At 44.2% G+C, this 24,839-nt stretch overlaps 1 protein-coding gene across 2 annotated transcripts in view; it reads left to right on the top strand.

Moving 5' to 3' along the window:
* The window catches only part of MAP3K3 (mitogen-activated protein kinase kinase kinase 3), a 29,972-nt gene extending 15,283 nt beyond the window's left edge, over window positions 1-14,689 (top strand). For both annotated transcript variants that reach the window (XM_009577954.1, XM_009577955.1), the window contains 10 exons: window positions 1,540-1,673; window positions 2,353-2,426; window positions 4,001-4,068; window positions 4,284-4,376; window positions 5,218-5,409; window positions 7,053-7,201; window positions 8,998-9,129; window positions 9,839-9,968; window positions 11,610-11,787; window positions 14,143-14,689. In XM_009577954.1, the coding sequence (XP_009576249.1) occupies window positions 1,540-1,673; window positions 2,353-2,426; window positions 4,001-4,068; window positions 4,284-4,376; window positions 5,218-5,409; window positions 7,053-7,201; window positions 8,998-9,129; window positions 9,839-9,968; window positions 11,610-11,787; window positions 14,143-14,371 (1,379 nt within the window). In that variant the 3' untranslated portion in view covers window positions 14,372-14,689. The remainder of the gene's footprint in view (window positions 1-1,539; window positions 1,674-2,352; window positions 2,427-4,000; window positions 4,069-4,283; window positions 4,377-5,217; window positions 5,410-7,052; window positions 7,202-8,997; window positions 9,130-9,838; window positions 9,969-11,609; window positions 11,788-14,142) is intronic.
* Window positions 14,690-24,839: the final 10,150 nt, after the last annotated feature.

A 24,839-nucleotide genomic window follows, 5' to 3' on the forward strand; every position in this document is an offset into this window, starting at 1 on the left:
AGTGCAGCCCCAAAGCACGCTCTCTTGTTTATCTCCACGCCAGTTGGCTAGTAATGTCACGTGAGCCCCACAGAGCTACTTGGAAAATCAGGTGGTAGCTCTAAGCAATAGGGTTGGGTTTTTTTTTTTGCATGTAGTTCACCCCCCATGCACTCTAAGCTGTGCCAGTGTTGGGGTTTTTTTTCCCGTCTGCAGTCCTCTAAACAGCCCCAAAGCACGCTCTCTTGTTTATCTCCACGCCAGTTGGCTAGTAATGTCACGTGAGCCCCACAGAGCTACTTGGAAAATCAGGTGGTAGCTCTAAGCAATAGGGTTGGGTTTTTTTTTTTGCATGTAGTTCACCCCCCATGCACTCTAAGCTGTGCCAGTGTTGGGGTTTTTTTTCCCGTCTGCAGTCCTCTAAAAGGTGTGTGCACTGGTTTTCAGTTAGTTTCTGCCGATGTTTGCCTTCGCTCTTTATTACAATAACTTCTGTAGAAAATATTTTCCTTGGGAGAGTATTTGCTGATCTTTACCCATCTTTCATAGCACCTGAGTACACACAGTTAACTAAAGACAGCATCATGAAGAGCACAGCTTGAGAGCTGATCTTAAAATGCTGTCTCTGACTTCATGGGTGACCTTGAGTAGATTGGCTGGACCACAGCATTTCTTGGAGCTCACAGTTTGAGTTGGTGGGAGCTGCAGGTGGATAAGTCACTGCAAAAAGGGATTTTGTATCTTCCTGTTTCTAAAGTATCATCTTCTTTGAGATCTGCAAGGAAAAAAATAAATCCTGGGGGTGAAGTTTCTCTCAGTAGGTAGCACAACAGAAACTCCTTAGGTAGTACCATTAACTGATGAGTAAAATGTTTTTCTTACCCTTTGGCCCCTAAATATACTCTCTGTCCATCTAGCTATCTCATTTAATTAACAGAAATTGCAGATTGACCTCCCTGTGTTTTCGCCCTAACTAGTCATACAGTTTCATTTTTCACAGAGCAAACCAGAAATTTTGGGGTTACAAAGGTAACAGTGCTCCCATGTGATACTGAAATTGCTCAGTATAATTAGCTCAGCTGATGATGACTAGCAGGGATAGTGCTGTCACTCAAGGTAAACGATACTAGTGGAGGCAAACTTATAATCGAGACAGAAGATCAAGACACTGACAAGTGTTTTGTTTAGTGGAGATCAGCAGTGAAGTGAAGTTCATGCGCAAAAGCCAGGGATTCCTGGAGTCCTCTGCCTTGCCTGAGATACTGAAATTATGCTCAGAAGGTTGAGCAGAAGAGGTTAGAAATAGGTAACTACTCTGCTAGGAGCTTTACCAATAATCTTGTAGTAACTAAAATGACAGTACAGGTGCTCATCGAAAGATTTGCTTTTTGACATGGCACCTCCTGGTTCCATTTCTGGGCAGACTGTAAGGTTCACTCCACAGTTGCTGTGATCATAGAGGTCTAGCATTAGAGGTGAATATTTGGATTTTGTGTACATGTATGTGTGGTCTCATTTCAGTAAGCGTAAATATCAAAAATGTCCTTCTTTCTGGCCCAGGTTCCCAGAACACAGGCCGAAGTTCACCACCTCCTGGGTATGTTCCAGAGAGGCAGCAGCGCATTGCTCGGCAGGGTTCCTACACCAGCATAAATAGCGAAGGCGAATTCATCCCAGAAACCAATGAACAGTGTGTAAGTATAAGCATTAGGGTGAAAAAAAAGTAAATCCACCTGTTAAGGAACTCACTGCTGCTCTCTGGGCCCTCTTTTTCACTCCAGAATATTCACTAGCTGTAGTTGCATTTGCACCTACTAGTACTGCTTTGTTCATTTTAACTATGCTTCAAACTTGTTTGTAGTTGTGTAAGTTCAAAGCCTTTGTTGGACTGCTGGAAGCAGTTACCATGCAGGTTGCGCATTGTCTCTCCACCTCTGAATAAGCAGTTTTGGTGTGCGTTAACACATGTATGCTCAGGTTTCCTATTACCAGGTTCGCGTGACCCTCTTGCATTTGAAACTGCGCTCTCCATTCAAAAAAGTAGGAAGTAAGGCCAAAGGGCGACTTGCAGGTGGAGGCAGCAATGCAGTAGCACCAGCAGAGACTCTGTTCCTGAAGTCACTTGGGATCAAAATGCAGCACAAGGCTGACTTAAACTTTCATTTTCACAGCAGAGTCCTTTGACATCTAAAGCAATGGCTCAAATTTCATGTGTCCTTCACAATTTCTGTGGGAGGTGAAGGAAAAATGTAATTCTAAATAGCTTTAGACTCCCCTTTGCATCTGATCCCCTTGGACTCTGATCCCCTTGCATAGCCTCTTTCAGGCATTAGACGGAACTGACATTGCCATGTGATTTCTTCTGTGTTGCAGATGCTGGACCCTTTAAGCAGTGCCGAAAACTCGGTGTCAGGAAGCTGTCAGTCCTTGGACAGGTCAGCAGACAGGTACAAATGTACAAGCTGGTAGGAACTTACATGCTGACATCAAAATGCCAGTTGTACTTACGCAAAAGTCTGTTTTCCATCTCATAAATTTTCTTGGAGAGAAATAGGAACTTATTTCCTACCTCTATCCCAATATATTTCTTAGAGAGAATTAACTACGTCTTAAGGCTGTTTTATTTTCTGGCAAAACCACACACCGACAAACTGGTGCTTCAGTGGCTCTATGTTATAAATATAAAGTTCTAAAGCGTGCCGTCTGTGTGGAGCCTAAACTCTGAGAACATCTGGCTGCAGGGTATTTAAATCTCTTAGACAAGGCTCTACTTGTTCATTTAAAAAAAAAATAAAACCCAACAACCTATTCTAAGGTTACAGAAATATATCATTACATTAGATTCCTATATCCTGCAAGATATAATATTAATTCCAAAGGTAAATAGGGGGGCTCTTCCTTTCATGAAGAGTTTGTCATAGTCTGATGCTCTAGATCTTTTTCTTCCCTTTCTTTGCTGTTGGTGTTGCTTGAGATGTTGGTGGGCAACCTACTAACTTGGATAGCAACTACGGCTTCCCAGCACCTGTAATATTGGGCTTCAGCATGTTTTTAAGATTCCTCCAAGCTGATTCCTGTAGGTAGTGTATGCTTTTAAGTCAAGCACTTGAGGTTTGGTTTTGTAGCCGTTCACTTCCTCCAGTTTATGGAGTTACAAGGAAGCACTTACAATTAACCTGTGTGTATGCATGCATTCATTTATTTGGGGGAGGGAACGTTGCTAATTTGTTACCTGTCCTTCTCTCCCTTTTCGCTGCCTTAAGTGGAGGACGGGGGGGAAAAAGAGCCTTCCTGGCTATTCCTCGTAGGAATGGGCATCATCTGGGAAGCTGTTGTTCTTTGTGTAGTAGGAAGTCTGAAAGCTGTATCAGGCGCACTCCATTTAAACTGGTTAACAAAAAAAAGGTGGAAATAACATGGCTTTGGCACAGATTGGGTTTTTGTAATCTCTTAAGAAATGTTAAAGGCCTTCTGCCAAACAAGGGGCCATTCTTAGGCTTGCTTGAGGAGTCCTGCTTGTTGGAGAGAAATGCGAGGGTTGTAAGGAGTGCTTGTGTTTAGGGTCATCTGTTGCTGGTAGAGAGGAAAGTGCACAGAAGTTTTCATGAGAGGAACTCTTACCCCTCGTGGTAAATCACTGGGGGCAGTGGTCCCCATGGTCCGCTGCCCTGCGAGCAAGGTGCTGCAAGCAGTGCCCTGTTCTGCTCTTCCTCTTAGCCTTGGTTTAACCTTCTATTTCACGTGGCTGAAGGAAGCACTGGGTCTCAAACCACAGGCTGGGCAACTGCTGAATAAATGGCACAAACTGAACAGAAGGGATGACTGCCCACATTGGGAAGTGTCTGGTTAGCTGGGGCTTAGCCTGACTTCAGCTTTGCAGATGTAGCGTGAAATTATTGCAGGGACACAGATTTGAGAATCACCGTTACTGATGTGCAAATGTATTAGCTTGTATTTAAAGTCCTTGTGGGTTTCTCCCCAGTAGATAGGAAAACTTATTCTTGCCTTCTTTCTTTAATAGTCCTTCTTTTCGGAAGTCACGGATGTCAAGGGCACAAAGCTTTCCTGATAATAGACAGGAGTTCTCAGGTATGTCAGTGTCCAATATAAAGATTATTTGATCTTGACATTTTCTACTGTTTGCTGGGATTATATAAATAGATGAACTGGGGATATGTTGATTGAAAAGTGATGTCATTTATTACTCGCCTCTTCCTAAAAAACCTACTGTTACAGGAAAACTCGGTCATTAGAACGTGTACTTTTTGAAGGAGCCTCACTTCTGTCTTTGCATCTCCTTCCAGACCGTGAGAATCAGATCTACGACAAAGCGGGGAAAGGTGGGACCTACCCTCGGCGCTACAATGTCTCCATGCAGCACAAAGACTACAACGATGGTGAGTTGTTTCAGACCTTTGATTCCAGGCTTGAAAAAGAAAGTGAGGCAATGGCAACCTCCAGGGGTGAGTGTGACTCCTAGTTGAAGAGTCTGGAAGTGCCCTGGTCCTTGCAGTTAGCGCTGGAGTTAATGCTACCATGCATGATGCCATGTTTTCATAACAACCCACGATGGCTGTTTGTAACTCTTTGTTTACTTTGCCTTTTCTGGGGATATCCAGACTAATCAGTGACTGCTAGGGTTGAGCAGTGGACATAGCTATTAACCTTGGTCATATATAGTGGGTTCCTCCCTCAGGGATTCATTATGCTTTGCTAATTCGCAATGCAAACTTGCTTCTGGGTCTTTTCAATACACCAGTGACTTAAAGAATTACATCCCTGCTTGTCAGATGGCTTTACGCAAATTAATTTCTCAAAGTTTCATAAGAGGTGCAAGTTGTCATAATCTTTGTTTATGGTTTTTATTTGCAAGTCCAGGTGTGTTATCTAGAAAGTCATTCTGTCTGTGTAGTTGTTCACAAGCCTCGGAGCTTGTGAGGTAGCCTGTAAACCAGATTTTTGCCTTGGAAGGCAAGTTTAGATCTTGCACTACTGCAGTGGGGCATTACAAAGTGTTCTCTCCCTTCTGCTTTGGGAATGATCCAAAGCTGTACTGAACTGAAGCAGCATCAGACCTGAACTGTTATATTTTTCCACCTTGTCTGTTTGGCAGTAGATTCTACTCCATGGGAACAGACCAGAACACATTTTTTCTTGCCCTTCTCTTTGTTGCTCAACCTCCAACCATTACCTTCCACTTGTAAGCATGTTATTTAAAAATTTTACCTTTATCTCCAGGCCGGAGGACATTTCCCCGGATACGGCGTCACCAAGGGAATCTTTTCACCTTGGTCCCTTCAAGTCGTTCCTTAAGCACCAACGGAGAAAACTTGGGCCTGGCGTTGCAGTACCTGGACCCCCGAGGGCGCCTGCGGAGTGCCGACAGCGAAAATGCCCTTGGTGTGCAGGAGAGGAACATTCCCACCAAATGTAAGCAGTCACCCTGATGATAACTGGGGAAAGGCCTCCTGGGGTTATGGGCAAGAAAGGCTTTTAGAGATGAACTCCAGACCCAGTATATTACCATAGCTTGATTTTAACAAGCCATTCAAAACCACATAATTACATGGCTGTGTTTTGAGACCGGTCTGTCTCACCTATAAGACAGGTCCACTTTTTCTTCCAAGAATATGTAGTCTTGCACTGGGAGCTGGCCTTTCCTTTAGAAAGCATTGGAAGTTCAGCAAAGAAGTGAAAAAAAAACCTAAGTTGATTGGACCTAGATGATCTACAGGGTTCTTAAGAGTCAGACAAGCTTGTTTATTTTCTCGATACATTAACGTTTGTAGTCAGCTTGTGGATTATAGTTATTTAAGAGCTGTATTTATTTCACTTACTCCTTAGTAGAAAGATTTCCTTCTGTATTAATAGCATTCCTGAGTTGTTTTTTGGGGAACTTTATATTATAAAAAGCAGAAATGGAACATAGAACCATTACTGATGAACTTCAGATATCCCATACAGTAATTTAAGGATCAAAATGAAGACATTAGTGCAGCAAAGTAAGCAACACATTAAACACTGACTGGCAGTAAATCTGATTAAATTAGACATGGCAAAGCTAATCTCTCAGCTCTTCTGTATTTTCACACTGTCCAGATGGCTGGTTCCTGTCTTTGTTTTTAGAGTTTCTTGTTAGATACACCATAATTGGATGCATTGCACTGCATGAGTCTGGTAGTGTCGTTTTCAAAGTTAGAGCTAAAGCACTGGTCTTTGAGTAATACGCTTTGGTATTAAGTGCAGTCTGGAAAACTGGGCTCAGGTGTTAATCTCTGGGTCAGGAGACTGCTGCTTGTGCAATGCACTCACCAGTGCAGTAGAGCAATGAGAACTCATAATTCCCTGCTGACATAACCTCCTGCTGGGGTGTTGGAGATGGCTGCTTTTGCTGGTTCTCATGTATATTTTTATTAGAGTCTGATTGTGCAGCAGGTAAAGACGATATCTGCACTGTGCTTATGTTGTGGCCCCTACCTTATCAGTGTCTAGTAGGGAATTATGACTTCTAATTTTTCTGCTGTAGAGATAGCCTTACAGTGAAATCTTTCCCGCAGGAGAAGGAACCCCGAACTATCCAATGGTTGGCAAAAAACTCAGAAATAATGTCCGTCAAGTTGTCCCAGAAGCTTAGCAGTTATTCCCAGCTGGGTGGGATTGATTTAGCAAGGCTGATCCGGCTCTTTTTCATCTGATGCATGTAGTAACTACAGATCAAGGGTTGGAAGATGCTGTTTAATTGCTGCCCCGTCTCTTAAGACAGTGATGTTTTAGAATCCACCCTGCTGGTGGAATGAAATTTCATCAACCTCATTGAATAATTTGTCTGTAGTATATCTTCGCAAAATGTTTCGCAGTTTCATTTTAACAGGACACCAGTCAGCAGGTCCTGAGAGTCTGAATGATTGGGTTCTGCCACTAAGTCCCTTATACTGGGAGACTGCCTCGTGTCTGTTTCTTCAACTGCAAAATACCTGTTTCAATCCCAGTATAATAGAGATTGATCTTTGAAAAGATCACCATTATTTTTAAATGGTACAATGAAAAGAGAAATTATTACTGTTCTTTTTTAGCTCCGAGTGCTCCAATAAACTGGCGACGAGGAAAACTGCTGGGCCAGGGTGCCTTTGGTCGTGTGTATTTGTGCTATGATGTGGACACGGGCAGAGAGCTTGCAGCTAAGCAGGTCCAGTTTGACCCAGAGAGTCCTGAAACAAGCAAGGTAATTCTCATCACAGCTTCTAAAACTCATTATTCAGACTTTGAGATTCTGTAAAGTGCCTGTATCTGTCTGTCCTCGAAAGCTGGCATCTTATTTAGTGTGTACTAGGGTTTCAAGTCATGTGGAGAGGAATAGGAGTCATTTAAAAATTACTTTTTTGTATTATTAACTTCAGCCTGAAACTAAAATCCATTTTTGGCTTCATTTTTGGCTCTCCCTTCTCAGCCTTTTGGTTAGTTGCCAGGTTACTTGAGGAATACTAGACTGCCCTGTGTTCCTGGTTAGACATGGATGTGAATGAAACTAAACCCAGAAAGAGTAGGACTTTTTTCTTTTTTAAACAAAAAAGCTGCATGCACTTGCAAAACCCACTTTCTGGGCTTATATGGTAGGCCCTGTATCAAGTGTATTAATTGCTGGTTTCCACTTCTGAATTCTCCCTGTCTTCAAAACAAACTGAACTGTGGTGTGTAAATTAATCAAGAACAGTGGTGTGACAACACACTAGAAACAGTGGAGATGGGAAGGCGCACCTTGAAATTATAGGACAGCACATGACTCCCTGCACAGTGGATGCAGCTGGAATGGCTGTTAGGTTCTTTAGTAGTGTTTTAATAATGTACCAGTTTCCCAATATTGAACAAATTCACTTTGAGCCGGAATAACTGATCCGTGAAGATTTAATTATTCTGATTTTATATGGGATGTTGGTGCCAAGATAAGTCCTAACTTGGTAAGTTCTAAGTTATACCATGTCTCTGTTGTAAATCAGACAGTAACTCTGAGCCAGGGAAGAACAGGCTGGAATGTATTTTGAAGGCACTGAAACTCCAAACCTTTAAGCAATTTCCTCTGGTTCCATGCATCTATGCAGCAACCAGGTCCTTGCTCTTGAAGAGCTGCATCCTCTCCCAAAGCAAGAGAAGTGAACCTGGCACCTTCCAGTGGCAGGAGTGGAGAGAGTTAAGTGGAACTAATTTTGGGGAAGCCATCGTTGCTTTTTCCATAAATCCTCGTGCTCCGGTACCTTTGATGTTCATCCTGTTCATTCCCTGGATTCAGCAAGAACCTGATACTTTTCCTGGGCAACAAACATCTCTGATTCAGTCTGAAATTGTTGGATAGCCTTTTTGTCTTTGCACTATGATACCCTGTTGTCTGTGGCAGGAATAAAGCAGAGAATCAGTTTCATGTGCATAGCTGCAGATTCTTTGAAGTAAATAAAGAGAGGAAGCAGTTTCTAAGGTTGATTCAAGTAAAATCATCAGACTGAATCAGAGCAGAACTGGGTGACTAAAGAAGTTAGGAACTCTTAGCACCTATAGTCTTGCTCTCTAATGGGTTGAGGTTCCTACAGGAAGATTCCTAGCAATTCTGTAACGTGTGTATTTGGAGCTTTCTTGAAATTAACACTCACTGCCCTCAGCTCAGTGGTGAGAAGTAAGGTTATATCTGTGTTGTGCATGAAGAATGCTTTCAACCAACTTGGTTAAAGCCTTTCAGCTGACAGAATCAAGACAAAACCCAAAGTTTTTCTGGTACTAAATCCATATACGATGCTGCCTGTGTTCTAACTATCAAAGCTTCTGCACCAATACTTACCTGCTTATCACACAGTAAGGATTAATGTGAAGCATCGGTAATGTTTGCCTTTCCCAAGAGGTAGGTGAGCCAATGCCATGGATTAGACTTCTTCAGTGTAGTAGTGGCCTCATCCTTCCAGTGACATGGACAGATTTATTAGGATGGAATATTTCCTGGGGCCGGAACCTTATTTTCTCCTTCAACATCCATAGGAAGTGAGTGCCCTGGAGTGTGAAATTCAGCTGCTGAAGAATCTCCAGCACGAACGTATTGTTCAGTATTATGGCTGCTTACGGGATCGAGCAGAGAAGACCTTGACCATCTTCATGGAGTACATGCCAGGGGTAAGAGCTGACACGAGCAGCACAGTCGCAGATCATAAAGTGAGATGGGTGGTTTTATTAGTTGGTTTATTAGTTGTTGTGATTACCCTAACTATGTAATCCACCTTATGCCCTCTTACGTATGCCCCTTTCTCATACTGGCTTTATAATGCCACCACTTTGTTTTTATTTATACCCAAACCACATCTTTGGTTTTATTCTTAGTGTCTTGTACTTAAAATACATTCTCTTCATTACTCACTAGCACCAGTCCTTTTCTTCGGTCTAAATTTGTTCTAACAGCGCACTTCAGAGGACTTGGGCCAACTTGTAAATCAGGCTCACTGAATTAGCAGAGTCATATAGTACAGCAAATTAGGCTAAAACTGACCCTGCAAAAAGGGAGACTTTTGACCCGGAACAGTCTGCTGACCTATTTTATTGCTTGTCTTCACAAACAGTTGTACCAGCACAGCTCAAGGATGGAGGAAGCAGACAGAACCTCCTTAAGCTATTTTTGCCGTAAAGCGTGTCCTTGCTTTTCTTCAAAGGGGCTTCACGGGGCAAGATGCTCTGAGAGCCTCACAAAAGGGCTTTAGAAAAGGTCAGAATTCATTACTGTGCAGGTTGGGTGTATAACACAGTCACAGCTCGTGGGAATTGAATGGAGACTGCAAGATTTGTGGTTTGTCATTTCTTTGCCAATCTCTTCTGTTTGCTTTTGGTGCAGGGGTCAGTGAAAGACCAGCTGAAGGCGTATGGTGCTCTCACGGAAAATGTAACCCGGAAATACACTCGCCAGATTCTCGAGGGAGTCTCGTACCTTCACAGCAACATGATTGTGCACAGGGACATAAAGGGTGAGATCAGCTGGTGATTTATGCGTATACCACGTGCTAAAGGAACTCTGAAAAAAGAAGCCAAGTGTTAAGAATTCAGTATCCTGGCTGGGACTTCTGAACATTGCTTTGCTCAATGTAAGACCTTTTTGGTCTTACATCCGTGTGCAGGGCTTAGGGAAGGTTATGTTCTGGGCTGGGTAAGGGAAGTTGGGCTGTTCTCTCTACAGGGCCTGAGAGCGTGGCAGTTGGTTATAGTAAGGAAGACTGGAAGCTTCTAATTCTTAGGAACACTCCTCTGTAACTCCTCATCTTTCTCTCACACCCCAGAAAAATGAGGCCGAGTGGCGACCTGACTTTCACTGCCCCCATAAGGCATGCTCATTTCCCTGTGGATTCCCTTCTAATTTCCTCTCTGCTTGGCCAGAGTACCATTTCTCAGCTGGCAGGCATACCAATTGCCATAAGAGCTCCATGCCTGCTGTTGACAGTCCTGTTTACCTGAGGCTCTTGTGATTGTCCTGCCTCCTCTGTGTAAGAAACTTCTAATCTTCCATGTAGAGCTTCTGTGATTAGTCGTTAATCTTCCTCTTCCCAATATAACCCCATGGAGCCAGCCAGTCTCCTTAAGAGTTAATGTCAACAGATGTGGCAGACACCACATGAAGTTTTCTGTGCTCTAGAGGGACCAGGAGGGTTGCTCGCTGCAGGAAAAATATCCTCTTGTTCCTGCCTATAAATCTTCATTGCATCCCCTCTAGGCTGGCAAAGGGAAATGAGCTGCTGATTCTTGAATAACACCTTGTATACTGCTCATGTGGTGCTCTTTACCAAATTATTTCCTACCTGGTGGGTTATTCACTAGTTTGCACCCATCTTCTAAGCCAAGCTGTGTTAACTTGCCTCCAGGGTGCTGGATGGACAGACTTGTTATTCTGAATTCAGCTCTTCCAGTGGGGAAGTGAAGTGATAAAGCTATCTCCCAGCACAAGTGCATTTTATTTGAGGGCAGAAGGAGTTCACGTAGGCACAAACCAGCTAATGGCAACACAGGGTTCTTGATCTTATTGCGGCTTTGGAGGAGGAGTTGTTTTTGGTGTCTAAGCGTTAGTTTGTGTCCACGTACAAGCTAAGCTCTTAAGTTTGCTTTTTTCCCTGGTGCTTCATGTTCAGGACCTCTGGCCAAGTAAAGTGGAGATTGACTTGTTTATTGTAGAAGTTCAAAGTGATTTAATTAGCTACATCTGTTACCCAGCTGACCAGAAAGCAATGGTTATACTCACCAAAGCAGCATCCCAATAAAATCCTTTTCTACACAGCAATGTACTATCTAAGCCATTGGCCTGGGGGCCCTGCATAGGCTGTCTGAGCTGTTTACAGGCAATGTAACAATGATGATGCTGACTCAGCTCTGATTTCCCTTCCCCCTTCACTTCCTTGTGTTTTTCCCCTGAAGTTTTTCCCATTTGCAGCTATTAGCAATTGGCTTGTCTTCAGCCTGAAATAAAGAAATGATGTTTAGCAGGTCACCTGAGGCTTAATGGGGAAAAAGCCATACCATGAGCATGGGTATTTCTGTGTTGGATATCAGCTTTGTAGGCTGCGGATCCAACAGCTGGATTGCATGAAAACAGCTGTCTCAATTCTTTGTTTTTTGTCTAGGAGCCAATATTCTCCGTGACTCTGCTGGGAATGTGAAGCTTGGGGACTTTGGGGCCAGCAAACGGCTGCAGACAATCTGTATGTCTGGAACAGGCATCCGCTCTGTCACTGGCACGCCATATTGGATGAGCCCGGAGGTGATCAGCGGAGAAGGCTATGGAAGAAAAGCGGACGTATGGTGAGGCTTTAACTTTCTGCCCATAGATCAATTTACATCTTAGGCGAACTGAAGTAGTTGATTTGAACTCAAGACATGACCTGCTGCAGGCTGTGCTTTGCAATGTCAACACACAACTGCTCATTTAGTTTTTCAGGAACAATTTCCACTTGTTCCTCCCTCGAACTGATAGCTGATTTTCTGTTTTCTGACTTTTTCTGGTGTGAGGTTTCCATCCTTCTTATATCCCTTATAAGAGAGAATGAAGGTTCTTTAGGGAGTGTCCATTTATTTTGTTATAAAATGAGAGGTATTCTTATAACACTGTGGAAACGAAAGGAATAGAATTTGAGTATGTTGACAAAGCTTTGAAGGAAAGATGCCCAAACCTGGAATAACACAAAAGATACAGGTCAGATCAGAGGTGATCTGAAGTATGCATGAATGGAAACTGCAGCCGTGCTATTATTGGCATAGCCAAGAAACAGCCTCTATCAAAAGGAAAAAGCAAAATGGTCCTGTGTCAAAATGTTAGTTTTGGAGGCCTTAAAAAGGTGAGATTATAAAACTAAACTAAACGACAGCAACAAAAGGTGTGTTTGTCTCTGCAGTAAAGCAAGGCCTATGCTGTTTCCTGTACAAGCGGTGAGTGGAAACATAGCTGAAATTTGTCTCGTATGCAAAGAGTTAAGTTCTGCAGACTCTCCCAGTTGGGATGCTTGGGGAGAGAATGGAGCACGTGCCCTTCCCCCTGGGTTGATGCAGTTGTGGATTTCCTCTTGGTGCTGACATGGGTCCATTCCCATCAAAGAGACGCTGCCGTTGGCCGGGCTCCAGTTCCTACAATCCCGATCATTATTTAGGGGGGTCAGAATTTTCCAGTGCAGCGTTGGTCCCAGGGTGGATGCGTATGGCCGAGAAGCTCAAAGACGTAACAAATCTAGCCACCTGGCTTTCCGCCACTGCTGCAGGCCCCTCTCCAATTTTCTTTTTCCTAAATAGCAGAATATGTGAGCTATTTGTTATTGCTGGAGTGACTTGACATGAAAAACATTAAAAAAAGCTGTTTGCTGAATATCTTAAAGAAACCGGATCTGCTTAAACGGTATAAATCAGTCTAAACAATAATATATCCCTGCTTGCTCTTGAGCAAACCCCCAGCACTTCAGCACACATGGTTTGCATTTTCTGTACTCTCTTCTAGTAAGTCTTAAATGGCTGGAAACCAGTGTAAAATTTTCACGTTGGATTTTAAACCTTGTCAAGAAGTCATTTCTTGCATATTCACTGGATTTAATTCCTTTCCTTCCTTGTCTTGGCAATTGATGCAAGTCTGCCTCTGAAAATGTCTTTTCTTTGCTTTTCACTTCAAAAGAAGGTTTCGTTTAAAGGTAGAAGAGGGAGTTTTGCCTTTTTAATGGAACGATGTGATCAAAACGCAGGACTGGATATTAGAAGTTCACTAACTGCTTTTGCTTAATCTGTGGCCTGGAGGAAGCAATTAATCCATTTTGAAAGAAAACCAATCACTGCAGTACTACAGAAACCCATCTTCCCTGTGAAAGTATTGGTGTCAACGCTTGCTTCAGAAACGTGGCTCAGCCATGTCCGTCCCTATAATCACGTTCTTGACTTGAATTAGCCTGCAGAGCCCCATTAACTTTACTAGGAGTTTTGCCTTAACATAATGATGCATCTGCCCTACTGGTATTTTAACTTACTGCCTTCTCAGTTTGGAGCTGTTAAGACTTTAATTATTTTTTGACTGTCTGCGATGCTTGGTTTCTTGTGAAGTGGAGATATTAGGGGGTTTTTTCCTACGTAGGCATTCTGAGGCTGTGCACTGAAAAAGGATTTTGCTGAAATGGCTTTGTGGGGTCAACCAGCTCTGATTCACTGGACCTTGGTTAAAAAGTGTGTTTCCTACCTTGCAACTCAGCAAGTGCCTTTGAGATATAACTGTAGCAGCAGCACCCGAAATACCACTGAGGTCAAACGGCGCCTTGGGGGACCTCTTGTGTGCACCTCTTGTCTCCTGTTGTTAATGCAAATGTTTACCAAGAGTAGAATTTGAGCAAAGGAGAGCTGGACAGATGGCACTTCACAGTTCTCGGTGCAGTGAGAACCACAGTGGAAACCAGCCTCCCTGTCTCAGCACTTTACTGCTAGCCTGACAGTAGTAAAAGCAGCGACGTTGGCAGGTCTGGCTCAAAATCTGTGCACACATGGGGTTTGCTGAGCACAAAGCCATTTTATAGCTGTTTTCAGAGCGGAGCTGTACCTTGATGTTGGCTGCTTGGAAGTGCTCTCTGAACACTGCATTATTGTGTGAGTCAATTCTCACTTTTTTTTTTTTTCCCCTGTCTGCTTTTCCAGGAGCCTCGGTTGTACTGTTGTGGAAATGCTGACAGAGAAACCACCCTGGGCAGAGTACGAAGCCATGGCTGCCATTTTCAAAATCGCCACCCAACCAACCAACCCCCAGCTCCCCTCTCACATATCAGAACATTGCCGGGACTTTCTAAAGCAGATCTTTGTGGAAGCCAGGCACAGACCCTCTGCTGAAGAGCTGCTCAGACATCAGTTTGCACAGCTCCAGTACTGAATTACCTCCCTTGCTAGCAGCTCCTGCTGGGCTTTCGGGTGCCCCATCTGGTCTAGTTGCAACTGCCCGTTGTGGTGCTGCATCTTCAAAATGCCAACTCAGCTGTCCTAGTCCTTTGGGGAAATTACGCCAAGGAACCTAGGGTCTGCTCTTGTGCCTGATACCTTTGTTTGCTGGACTAATGTTTATTCTACCGACAGCTGTCCAAACAGAGCTGCATTTTTGCCCTAGTTACCTTGATGTGAAATTGCAGCTGGCTGCATGTTTTCTGCAGGCCCAAGAATGAGAATATAAGAATTGTCTCACTGGTTGAACATAGAAGAAATCTGAACCAAAGTGGGAACTGGAAGAGCTACACTCTTCAGAACAGAAATGTGCAACAGCCATCCAGACCAGCTCTCTACGTGTGGGTCACTGTTTTCCAGACTGCTAGGGCTTTAGAGGCATCTATAGTACATGAATCCAGCAAAAAGCCATGTGTCATTGAGCATGCGCTCGCTATATAATTATATATTTTTCTTCTTAAGTATTCAGCATCTGAAGGTGTTCAGAAAATATTGATTCAAAAGTATGTGAATAGTGTTATTTTATAATGAAACCATGGATTTTGGGGTGGGGGTGAGGGAGGTATTTCTAGCTAAATGTCAGGATAATCAGAAAAGTTTCAGCAGAATGCAATCACTCCAGGGCCTAAGATAAGGGCTCTCCCACTGACACTAGAAAATCCAGAGCTTGATTTCCGAGGCTGGATCTGTCCTAGCATTAAGACAGTGTCGGTTAGTTTGTGTCCTCATAGCCAATAAATCTGTGCTCCTGCTTCATCTCCCTGGGAGTGCTGGGTCTAAACAAAACCCTTCTGGAAGGGAGTTCTGCAGAACAGCTTTCTGTTGCACCTATCTTTTTGGCTGGTAACTTCTTACCATCCCTTAAACCAAAGATAGTTCATCTGGTGCCCAGGAATTTACTTCAGTAAAAGCTTGCGTGTTTCTTTGAGGACCTGGCCTAATGGAAAGCTGAGTTTTTCACAGGGAGAGTTTGCTGGACACTAGTTTTACTTGTGCACAGTAAGTTAGAATTAAGCTCAACCCTTCAGCATGTGTGTTTTGTTTTATAGGTGTGCAAGTGTTCATTTAAGGTTTCCATAAAATATTAGGGTCCTATTTAAATAAGCTTTTGTACGAGTTAAGTCAAACAGTGAACCAGAGAGAACATTTGTAATGCTAGCAGATTTCTGAAATTAACTGGAGATCCCCATACAGGTACCCGCAAATTGCATACAAGTGATTTTGCATTTGAAAGGTACCCCATCTCTGAGAACTGAGTTCCAGATGGCTTACTGGCCTCAAATACTGTATGTTGATTGCAGCACTAATAGTCCTTATTTCACTCATGAAAGGGCAGCCAGTTTTAAATGCTGGGGATTCATGGAGTAATTATACGTTATCTGTGTGAAATGAAACTAAGAAAAGCAAATGTATTGTTAGCTAAATACTGCTCTATAGAGCAACGCTAAAGGTGTTCTGCTCTTGTATTGGGAACCATATTAAGGGTCCACATGCCTCCACTCTTCCCTGCCAAAGAAAACTTGAAAATTGCTTTCATAATGCAGTAAAATTAACAGTTTTAAGTGAATGCTCATAGCAGGAAAAGGCAAGTTTTAATGAAACCAAGCTCCCTGAACACATGATAAATAATGTGTTTAATTAAAAGAGGAAAAAAAGAACCCTAAAAAACCCCAAACAACCAAAAGCCCTGAAAGGGCTTAACAATCTGAAGTGGTTTTTCTGTGCCAAACTCAGAGCAATGTGTAATCAGTGAAAGCGGGCTGCTCGGTTTCACTTTCAGGCTCTCCTGCACTACTACAAGGATGCACTGTTTAGGCTGCAGGCACTTAGGGGGATATCTTTTATGAAAGCCCTTGTTCCATAACTTATTTAATTCTAGTGAGAGCACTTCTATTGATCTTTTCCAAACCTGGAACTTGACTCCAAATTGTCAAGACACGTGGCCTGACTTTTGGCCTGCACTTTGCTGTCGCTTGCACCGAAGGGAAGTGAGGGCATGACACTACTACTCTGTTTTAGGGAGCATTTTACTCCACTTCGCTGTGGTGTAAATGGCTGCGTGTGCTGCAGAGGAATGTGAAATCATTCCTGTAGTGTTGATGACAGAAGTAGGGTGGTCAGCACTCCTGTGGGGCCCGGTAGCACTCTTCAAGCCTTGCAACTAGCACCTAAATATACCAAAGATTGGAATCTTTTATTCATCACACTTTACCCTGCAGACGTACAGCAGCAATCAAGAGTGCAGTGATCCTGTCTGCATAGGTCTCTCTCTACCCTTGGCTTGTCCTCACCAAATTGAGACCTTCTTCCGTGGTCTTTCCTTGCTATCCCACATGTTATATTTTGGGAGAATAGGGCATGAGGAAATGGTGTAACTTTTAATGTTTCAAAGCAACTAAATCCTCAGGATCTGTTGTGGCTTTTACCTCATATGCGTCATGGAAGGCTGTTCCAGAGCAGAACAAAGAGCGTCATGGACTGATGGGCTCAGTCCTCTCCCCGCCAGAGCTTCTGGTCCTTCCCACCACCTATGCTGAAATGTGCCTACTCTGTGTATACACTTGTATTCCAGTCTGTATTAATGAAAGTAAGTAGCAATTGTACAGTGACAGAGAACATGGGGTGCCAGCTTGGACTTCTTGTATTCCAGTACCTGACCCAATGCCACCCGTTCGGCACAGGAACAAGCCAAAGCATTACTTGTATGTTTGGAGATGCACTTTTATGAATGTAGTTTATATCGCTCTTTTTTAGCTTTTTTTACATCATGTAAACGGTGATGCCTCATACTTTTTTTTTTTATTTATATCGTAAAAGATCATATTTGGTGATTTTTATATATATCGACTCGACTGTTACGGGGTAGGGGGGAGGATGGGAAATAAATTTGACGCCTTTATGAATTTAAAAAGGAAAAAAAGCAGCTGGTTTTGCAGAGAATTTGCTGATGGTTTATAACGAGTAGAACCAAGCCAAAATGCCGCCTTTGTTTCCTCACAGCCCTCTTGATTATGGAAAAGGAAGACCTGGATTCCTAAGTCCACTGCGACGGTGAATGAACTACAGTCTCCTAACACAGCCCTGGCAGCAAAAAAGTTTCAAGTGGACATAAATGTAATTATGCCTCTAAATTGAATTACATCTGGCCTCTTTATCCTGGCAGAATTGGAAAAAAATGGGAATAAACTCATTTAGGAGAGAGTGGAGGAGGAGTGCCAGGCTAACAATAAGCTATTGTGTCCATTCCAAATGTCATGTTGTGTTTTCTGCTGTTCCTTCCAGGGAGGGATATATGGTGAATATTGAGTATTGGGGTCCTTAATGGAAGGTGCTGCAGAAATGGAGAATACTCTGTTGGAAGAAAAGTATCTTGCAGGAGTCCCATGATCCTGAAACATTTGAAACTGAGCAGGAAAATGTCTGAGATTCCCATCAGAGAGGAACTTGGGGGAATGGGGGATTTGGCTGTCCCTGAGCTTGTTAGGAAACAAACTATTGGCATTTTGGTCTCGGTGTGACGATTCTGTGCATTCCAGGTTATTTGCTTGTTCTCCGGTAAATCTGATCTTTGCCTATTCTAGTGGTAGTAGGTTGCAGCAACTTGGATTTTTTTTATATTTTTGGAGTAGTATTCCAAAGGACTTGAAGATGCTCCAAACAGTTCCTGTTGCCATTAATTACCAAAACAAATTGACCGAGAAGGAAATTGGTACCTGCTCAGGTGACACATGTTATTTCCAAGTGCCCAGAGAGCCAGGATAACTTGTGAAACCTCGGTAAATATATACATCCCTGCTGTACACGCTTTCTCTCGCAAGCAAAGGCCAGATACTTAGAGCTGTACAGGGGGGCTGAATGAGATCCCAGTGATTGGTGCTTAGGTTATAGCTGCTGGATGGAAAGGTTTTATATATTTGAATACGTACGGTCCTGTGGCTGTCACCTTGGTACCTGCCTTTGGAGCTGGGAGTATTCAGTCTGTCTTCAATTTTCAGAAAAAAATAGGTGTCCTCTGTGGTTTAATGGTGTTTGGGCTTTAGGTCTTTAAATCCCAGCCTTGTTTTAGGAGCAAATCTCACTGAGCAGCTCTGAATTTTCCAGTTAGAAAAGGTAGATGTGCCTAAGGGGCAGTTCAGAAATGAAGAAAAGGACTTTATTGTCTGTCAATACCTGTCTGACATAAACTGTGCAGAGCAGGGAGAAATTGCTTTAACCTGGATTGTGCAGAAGACCTTGAACCAGTAGTCTATATATACCGACCGGGGGCTTGCAGTGCAAAGCCGGGCCAATGTATCGTTTTATTTACAATAAAATTATCATTTATATGAAAGCCTTTTTGGTGGTTGTTTGCAATACAGTGTCTCTTACTTCCTGTGTAAGTGGTGCCTCAAGATAAGTGAATAAGACAATTAACTAGTTTTCCTTCTAACCAAGGACCTTAACTGAAGGAGGAAATTTTTCCTTTCAGGAATTTATTCTTGGGGACAGACGGAGAAGTGCCCTATTTGTGAAGCATTGCTTCTTGGATCAGGTAAGTGTGTGTCCTCTACAAGGCTGCCTCTGAGGAAGGTCACATTCATCCATTTTCACCCTTCAAAGAGAGAGGAAGAATGGCTCCATCCCTCTTGTTAGTGTATAAAAATAGCAACATTTTCATTTCATCTTGCAGGAGAGTAGCTGGACTGGTTTATTGGCTCTTCATGTGGAGATCCTACTGATGGAGAGCAGGAGCTGAGGTTTGCATTTAGATTTTGCTGTGGTGGTGAATTCTTTACTCCAGGTCTTGGTCTGTAAATGTTCTTGATTCAACAGTGCTTAACAGGGTAGATCATCATCAGGTGGGGAAAAGGCAGTTGGTAACGAGACCAGGAGGAGATGGTTAGTATGATAATGTCTGATTCTCTGCTGTGTTTTGCTTCAGGTAGGAACTCTAGGGAATACTCCTTGCTAAGTGGGGAATTCCAGCTCTAGCTTGTGAAGCTCAGGCTCCTTGAAAATGTATTTATTCTAAATACTTGGAAACAGTTAAAAGTTCTTGAATTGTTTCTCACTTGAATGTGTTGTCTAGTCATTTTAGAAAGCAAAAACGTGGAGAAGTAAGACCTCTAGACTTCAGACAAATGAGAGATACCGTGAGCTCCCCTCCAGAACAGAAGCCTCCCAGCAGAGGTGCAGGAATAGTCTTGCGTTGAGCGTACTAGGGATTTGGGACAGGGCAAGTTTCGCTGTCCCAGAGTAGGGCAAGGGAATGGGTAACCACATTTCCAAATATTTTCAGGCTTGATTTTTTTTCCAGCATAGTATCTTAGGAAAGGACAGAAATAGTGCTCCTATGAAATTTGTCTACACTACTTGCTGAAATGCTCATTTTTTCCTGGTACTGCTCTGTCTGTTTATGTAGCTCCTAGTCTTCAGTGTCACAGTCACTTAGGCAGTGGTTTGAATGCCACCATCGTCCCTTGAGATGCTGGCCTCCCTGGGCCCTAACCACAACCTTGCCTCTAATCGCCTTTTCCCAGGCCTTGGCATAGCTAGTTGCTATGTCAATTAAATACTGAAATATTTGTTAATGTAAAACATGAACAAATAAGAATAAATGGGTTAGCAAGCTGATGCAATAGAAACCCCTGCACATGAAACAAGCACATGCGTGGCGCTTGTGTGCTGTGCCAGAACAGATGAGAACCAGACAAGTGAAGTTGTCCCAGAACAAAAATGTCTTGTGGAACCAGAAATAACCGCCTCCCACTGCTTCCTGACACCCTCCTTGTGTGTGTTAGAACCTGAAAATCCAGCCTTTGCTGAAAGAGGAACTTAGAAACTCTGTTACCTTTACTTGAGGAGCTTTCCCAAAGCTGATGCCTTCATTCTCCTTTCCGCTCGGTATGTTCAGTGGTAACATTTGCTTTACGAACATGAGAGTCACATCTTAGGCTTGTACGGTGGCATGTTTTCTCCTGGGCTCCCCTCCCACTCACCCCTCTCAAAAGTAAGTAGCTCTACAGTAATTCTGGTTTCCATAAATATGGAGTGTGTGGTCCTGACTTGAATCTTCACCATGCTCGTCTGTAGGTGGTGGTTGAGCAGGGGCTGGCAGAGGGAATTGTCCGGAGGCTTGGGTTGAAGGTGGAAATGATCAGCCATGAAACACTGACCAATGCACAAAACAAATGCAGCTCAAAACCTCTACTGCCTTTTTTATTTCTGGTAATTTGTGTTACATGCATAGTGTGGCTCAGGGGAAGGTGACTCAAGGAATGTTTCCTTTTCAAATCCAGTTCTGAAGCAGATACAATTTAAAATCGCTAAAGAGGTTGGTTATACCACACTACTGTGGCTCTTTCTATTAGGATAGTAAAGTCTAAACTAGGAACAATGTCTTCTGGATTTAATATTGTTTGGGTGTGGGTGTGTCATTTCATCCGTGAAATGCTGGCACGGTTAGCTGTCCTGTCAGTTGTTCTTCTGGTGTTGATCTCTGCCTAGTGCTGTGTGTCTTGTTCAAAACTGGACATCTGGATGGTATGGATGTATATGGATTCTTACTGCTTCTTTCCCAAAACAATTTTTATTGCGTGAATCTGTTGGCTTGAATTTTTAGGGTCTGGAAAATGTCCTTTCTGGAGCTAAAAGGCAGGTTGGTAACAGAAGCCTCATGCTTGCGTGGAAGCGCAACAGAAAGTTGTGGGGTGTGTAACACAAATAAAGGTTATTTGTTGCTCGTCAGTCGTATTGTTTCTTCGGTGGCAAGACCAGATCTGCGCTTTGGAGGAGAGGAAGCGCGGGTGGCAGTGTGCCATTTTCTGTGCTTCGGATTAAGGGCCGGTTTAAGTGTCGCGGCAGTCATCGGTATACCCTGGAACAGCCCTTGCGCTGCTATTAAAGCCGCTGTTCTTGGGCTCTCACTGCATTGTCTTGGAGCCCAAGAGAGCTGTAGAATTCTCTGCTTTGGCTGCAACTTTTGCTGCTTCTCTGGCTCCTTTGCTGGGGATGTTTTCCTCTGGAGCTGCTGCACTGCTTTTGCTGGGCTGGAGCAGCAGAAAGAAGCCCCAAGAGGGACCAGGTCATGACTTGAAAGGAACTTTAAGTAGTTCATCTCGGCACAACTGGGTGCAAGCTCTGTGCAGCATCCTCGAGTAGGTCTGCGGGCAGTGTCTATCTCCCTAGCTCTTGCTTTGCTTGCCAAATGCTGCAGGCTTCTCTCTGAACCCAACTGTCTGGACAGCTTCTGTCTCGATAATCGCTTTGAAACATCTTTGTCCCAGGCTGGCGTGGGGTGCCGCTGTGCGGTGCCGCTGTGCAGTGCTGCTCAGCCTCAGCAGGGGGAGCGCACAGAGCAGCCCCCCACCACTCGAAGTTGATGGCTGGCTTCTGGCTGACTCCAAAATTTCAAATAAAAAGCTGTAATAATGATTGGTAGCTGTATGTGCTGAGAACCTGTGGTCCTTCTTCTCTTCATGGGTATTTACACCCTTAAATCTTACCCCCAACGGGGGGGTCTGAACATCCTGAATCCTGGTAGCTCCATAGATGCAGATTGCTGGTTTAGACTGCCAGTCAAGGGAGGCTGCTGGCAGCTGGAATGAGAAAAGACAGCCCTTGTGCTTGAACATGGGAGATTTGAAGCGAGCGTGTTGCAGTGAGTCGTCACAGTGTCTGCTCAGAAACTGGATTTTTGCATGTCTTGCCCAAAAGGTGTGGGTGATTCAGAAAGGAGGTTTCCAGTCCCAGTGGAGTGAGACTAGCTCTCATCATAAAATCAGCTGGATTTTAGCTAAATCTTAGAGAGACAATATTTTGGGCATTTTTTTTTAATCTGTTTTACAGAAACCTCACAGTCAGAGGCATTTTAAGCTGGGGTTTCTGTAGTGCTGCTTCTTCTGGTACGCCCTGGGAAAGCGTGCACTGTCATTTCTGCAGTGCACCGCCTTTGAAATGTATCAGGCAGATAAGATAAGCTCAAAACGTTTAAAACATCTTCCCACGTGTGTTACCACTAGGGTTTCCCTGTGTGCAGAGCCTGGCATGTTAATCAGGGAAGCAAGAGTTTGCCGTTCACTGCTTTGTGTGCAGCAGCCATTCTGTGAAACGTCGCTGTATCGAACGTCTCTCTTCCCCCACGTGAATGTGATGCTCATCAAATTCGCTTCCCTCCCCTGAATTGTGGTGCCTGGGTCAGGTTGCTGCAGCCTATTTTGGTAATATATAGCCCGGTCGTTGGTTCCTGCTCTCAAAATCAGAAAGAGGGACTGTGCAGAAAATGATCATATAGCAAGCTGGAGATCTCACACCTCTTGTCCTTGCACATGCTCTCTCCATTTCTGCTACATCAGCGAGAATTTTCAGTGCCCGTATGAGAAGGGGGTAGGTAGAAAATGGTGAGTGCTAGTGTCTTTAGACAAAATCCCAAATTTCAATTTTGGGGATGGAAGGAGAGAAATGGAACATCATTGTTCTTCGTGCTTAATGTTCTCTTTTTAACTGAAAGCCTAACATTTAAAAGCTGGGGTTTTTTCTCCCTCCCCTACCCCAAAATCATCTGGTATAGTTAAAAACGCTTTTTATCTGATTGCCCTGCTGTGCAGCAAACAGCAGCAGCCTGCCGAGGTGAGGGAATCGGGAAGTGAGGCCAGCAAGAAAGAGGAAACGAAACCGAGGAGTCTGCTTTCATTTTCTAAGCCGACCTTAGGAAGGAAGGGGCCACAACCCGAACAGCATCACAAGACCCTCGCCGCAGAGCAGCGACCGCTTGCTTTCTGTTGTAGGACAATGAATGCGGCAGGGCTGCTCAGGAAGCGGCTTTTGTCACGGTGTAAATCTGTTGCCTGCGAGTTGGTGCGAGGAGGAGTCGGCAGCACCTGCGTGATGGGGACAGTTAAAGCCCTTGGTGAGGCTGAAACTCACTTGGAGCCTTGCCAGGGTCTTTGTGTGCAATCCCTGCTGTGCTGGCAGTGTAAATCCCCAGGCACTCCCCACCCAGGAGAGCTGACAGCCCTTTAAAAAGGCCTTAACTATAAAGGAGAAATAACTTGTCCAACAGGAGGGACATCAGGCTCCTGGGGTCATCCGACACGTATCTTTCCCGAGCTCCGGCTTTGCCAGCGAAGGAGAGCTGTGGAGATGCTGCCTGGCTGTTGGTGCACACCCAGAGCCCCAGAAGGACTTGTATTGAGGGAGGGGTACCACAGTGACCTGGGGTAAGAACACATCTCTATACGTACCATCTCCTGGGACTCCTGTGGACCACCTATACCCACCTTTTTCCTTCTTCAATCCTTGGCTGCTGTTTTCATGGCTGTGTCTGGATTCTCCCAGGCAGGACGTGCTCAGCAGGAGCTGACGTTATCAGTCAGTGATGGAATAGGGGCTCTTGCTGTTGATATCAAAGGCTGCTGCTCTGCTGTGTGGGCTCTGAAAAGCCTAATTCCCATAGCATTTGAAAGACGTGGGGTTCCTGAATGCTTACTCTTTCAAGCTAGTCTTACAAATCATGTGTGGAGGAAGGAGGTAAATAATAATTAAAAACAGACTCACCTGCTTTCCCTGGTTTCACTGCATTAGGCTCTCCAGCCTGGCAGGTCTTGTTGGGCTCATTAATTTGTAGGGACTATGCTGTCCAAACATCACAGCTCAGCAGACGGGGTTGATCCAAACCAGACCTTGCATTGCACCAGTCAGCCCAGCTCTGATGCCCGTCCTGCCCATTGCACCGGCTGCAGAGTGAACTGAGCCAGCATCTGCTTGCGGAGGCAGGGCACAATGTTTATTGATACGGAGGGGGAAGCGAGTAAGCCACAAAATGTATGCAGGGCAAAGGGGGTGGATCTAATTCACAGGACGGTGAATTCCCTTTGAGGTGGTCTGGGCTCTGCGTGGAAGCTGGCGTGCGGTTACAGCTGGGGTGTGTAGCTCACAGGGTAGTAATGCCGGTGTGCAATTTGAAATCCAGGGTTCAGCCCCCAAAGGACCGGTCTGCCTCAGTTGTAACACTACACACGTATCCTGGAATACTTTCTTGATCCTGCATGGGCAGAGGCTCTTTCCACAGTAACTGGGCAGTAAGAGGCAGACCTGACCACTACTCCCACCTCCCCGGACCCCTAGGAACACAGGACAAGACAGGGAAGGCTCGGAAACCTTGTATTACAAAAATAAAAGAGCGCATGGCGCAGTGTCACGCGTGAAGCTGCCGTGCTAGGCTCCAGCGCAGAACGTACCAATCAAAGGCAAATATAAAAAAGACAGATGCTGTTAAACAGTCGCAGGGCAACATCCTTAAGGCTGAACAATCCCAGCTGAACTGAGCTGATGTAAACCAAGGACCCTCCTTATTCAGAGCCCCAGCAAGGCAGGATTGGTGTGGCAGGAGCTGGGAGCTCTGCTGTGACTTACAGGCTAGGTTA

The sequence above is a fragment of the Fulmarus glacialis genome, unplaced genomic scaffold (assembly GCF_000690835.1).
Source record: "Fulmarus glacialis isolate BGI_N327 unplaced genomic scaffold, ASM69083v1 scaffold24135, whole genome shotgun sequence".
NCBI lineage: Eukaryota > Metazoa > Chordata > Aves > Procellariiformes > Procellariidae > Fulmarus > Fulmarus glacialis.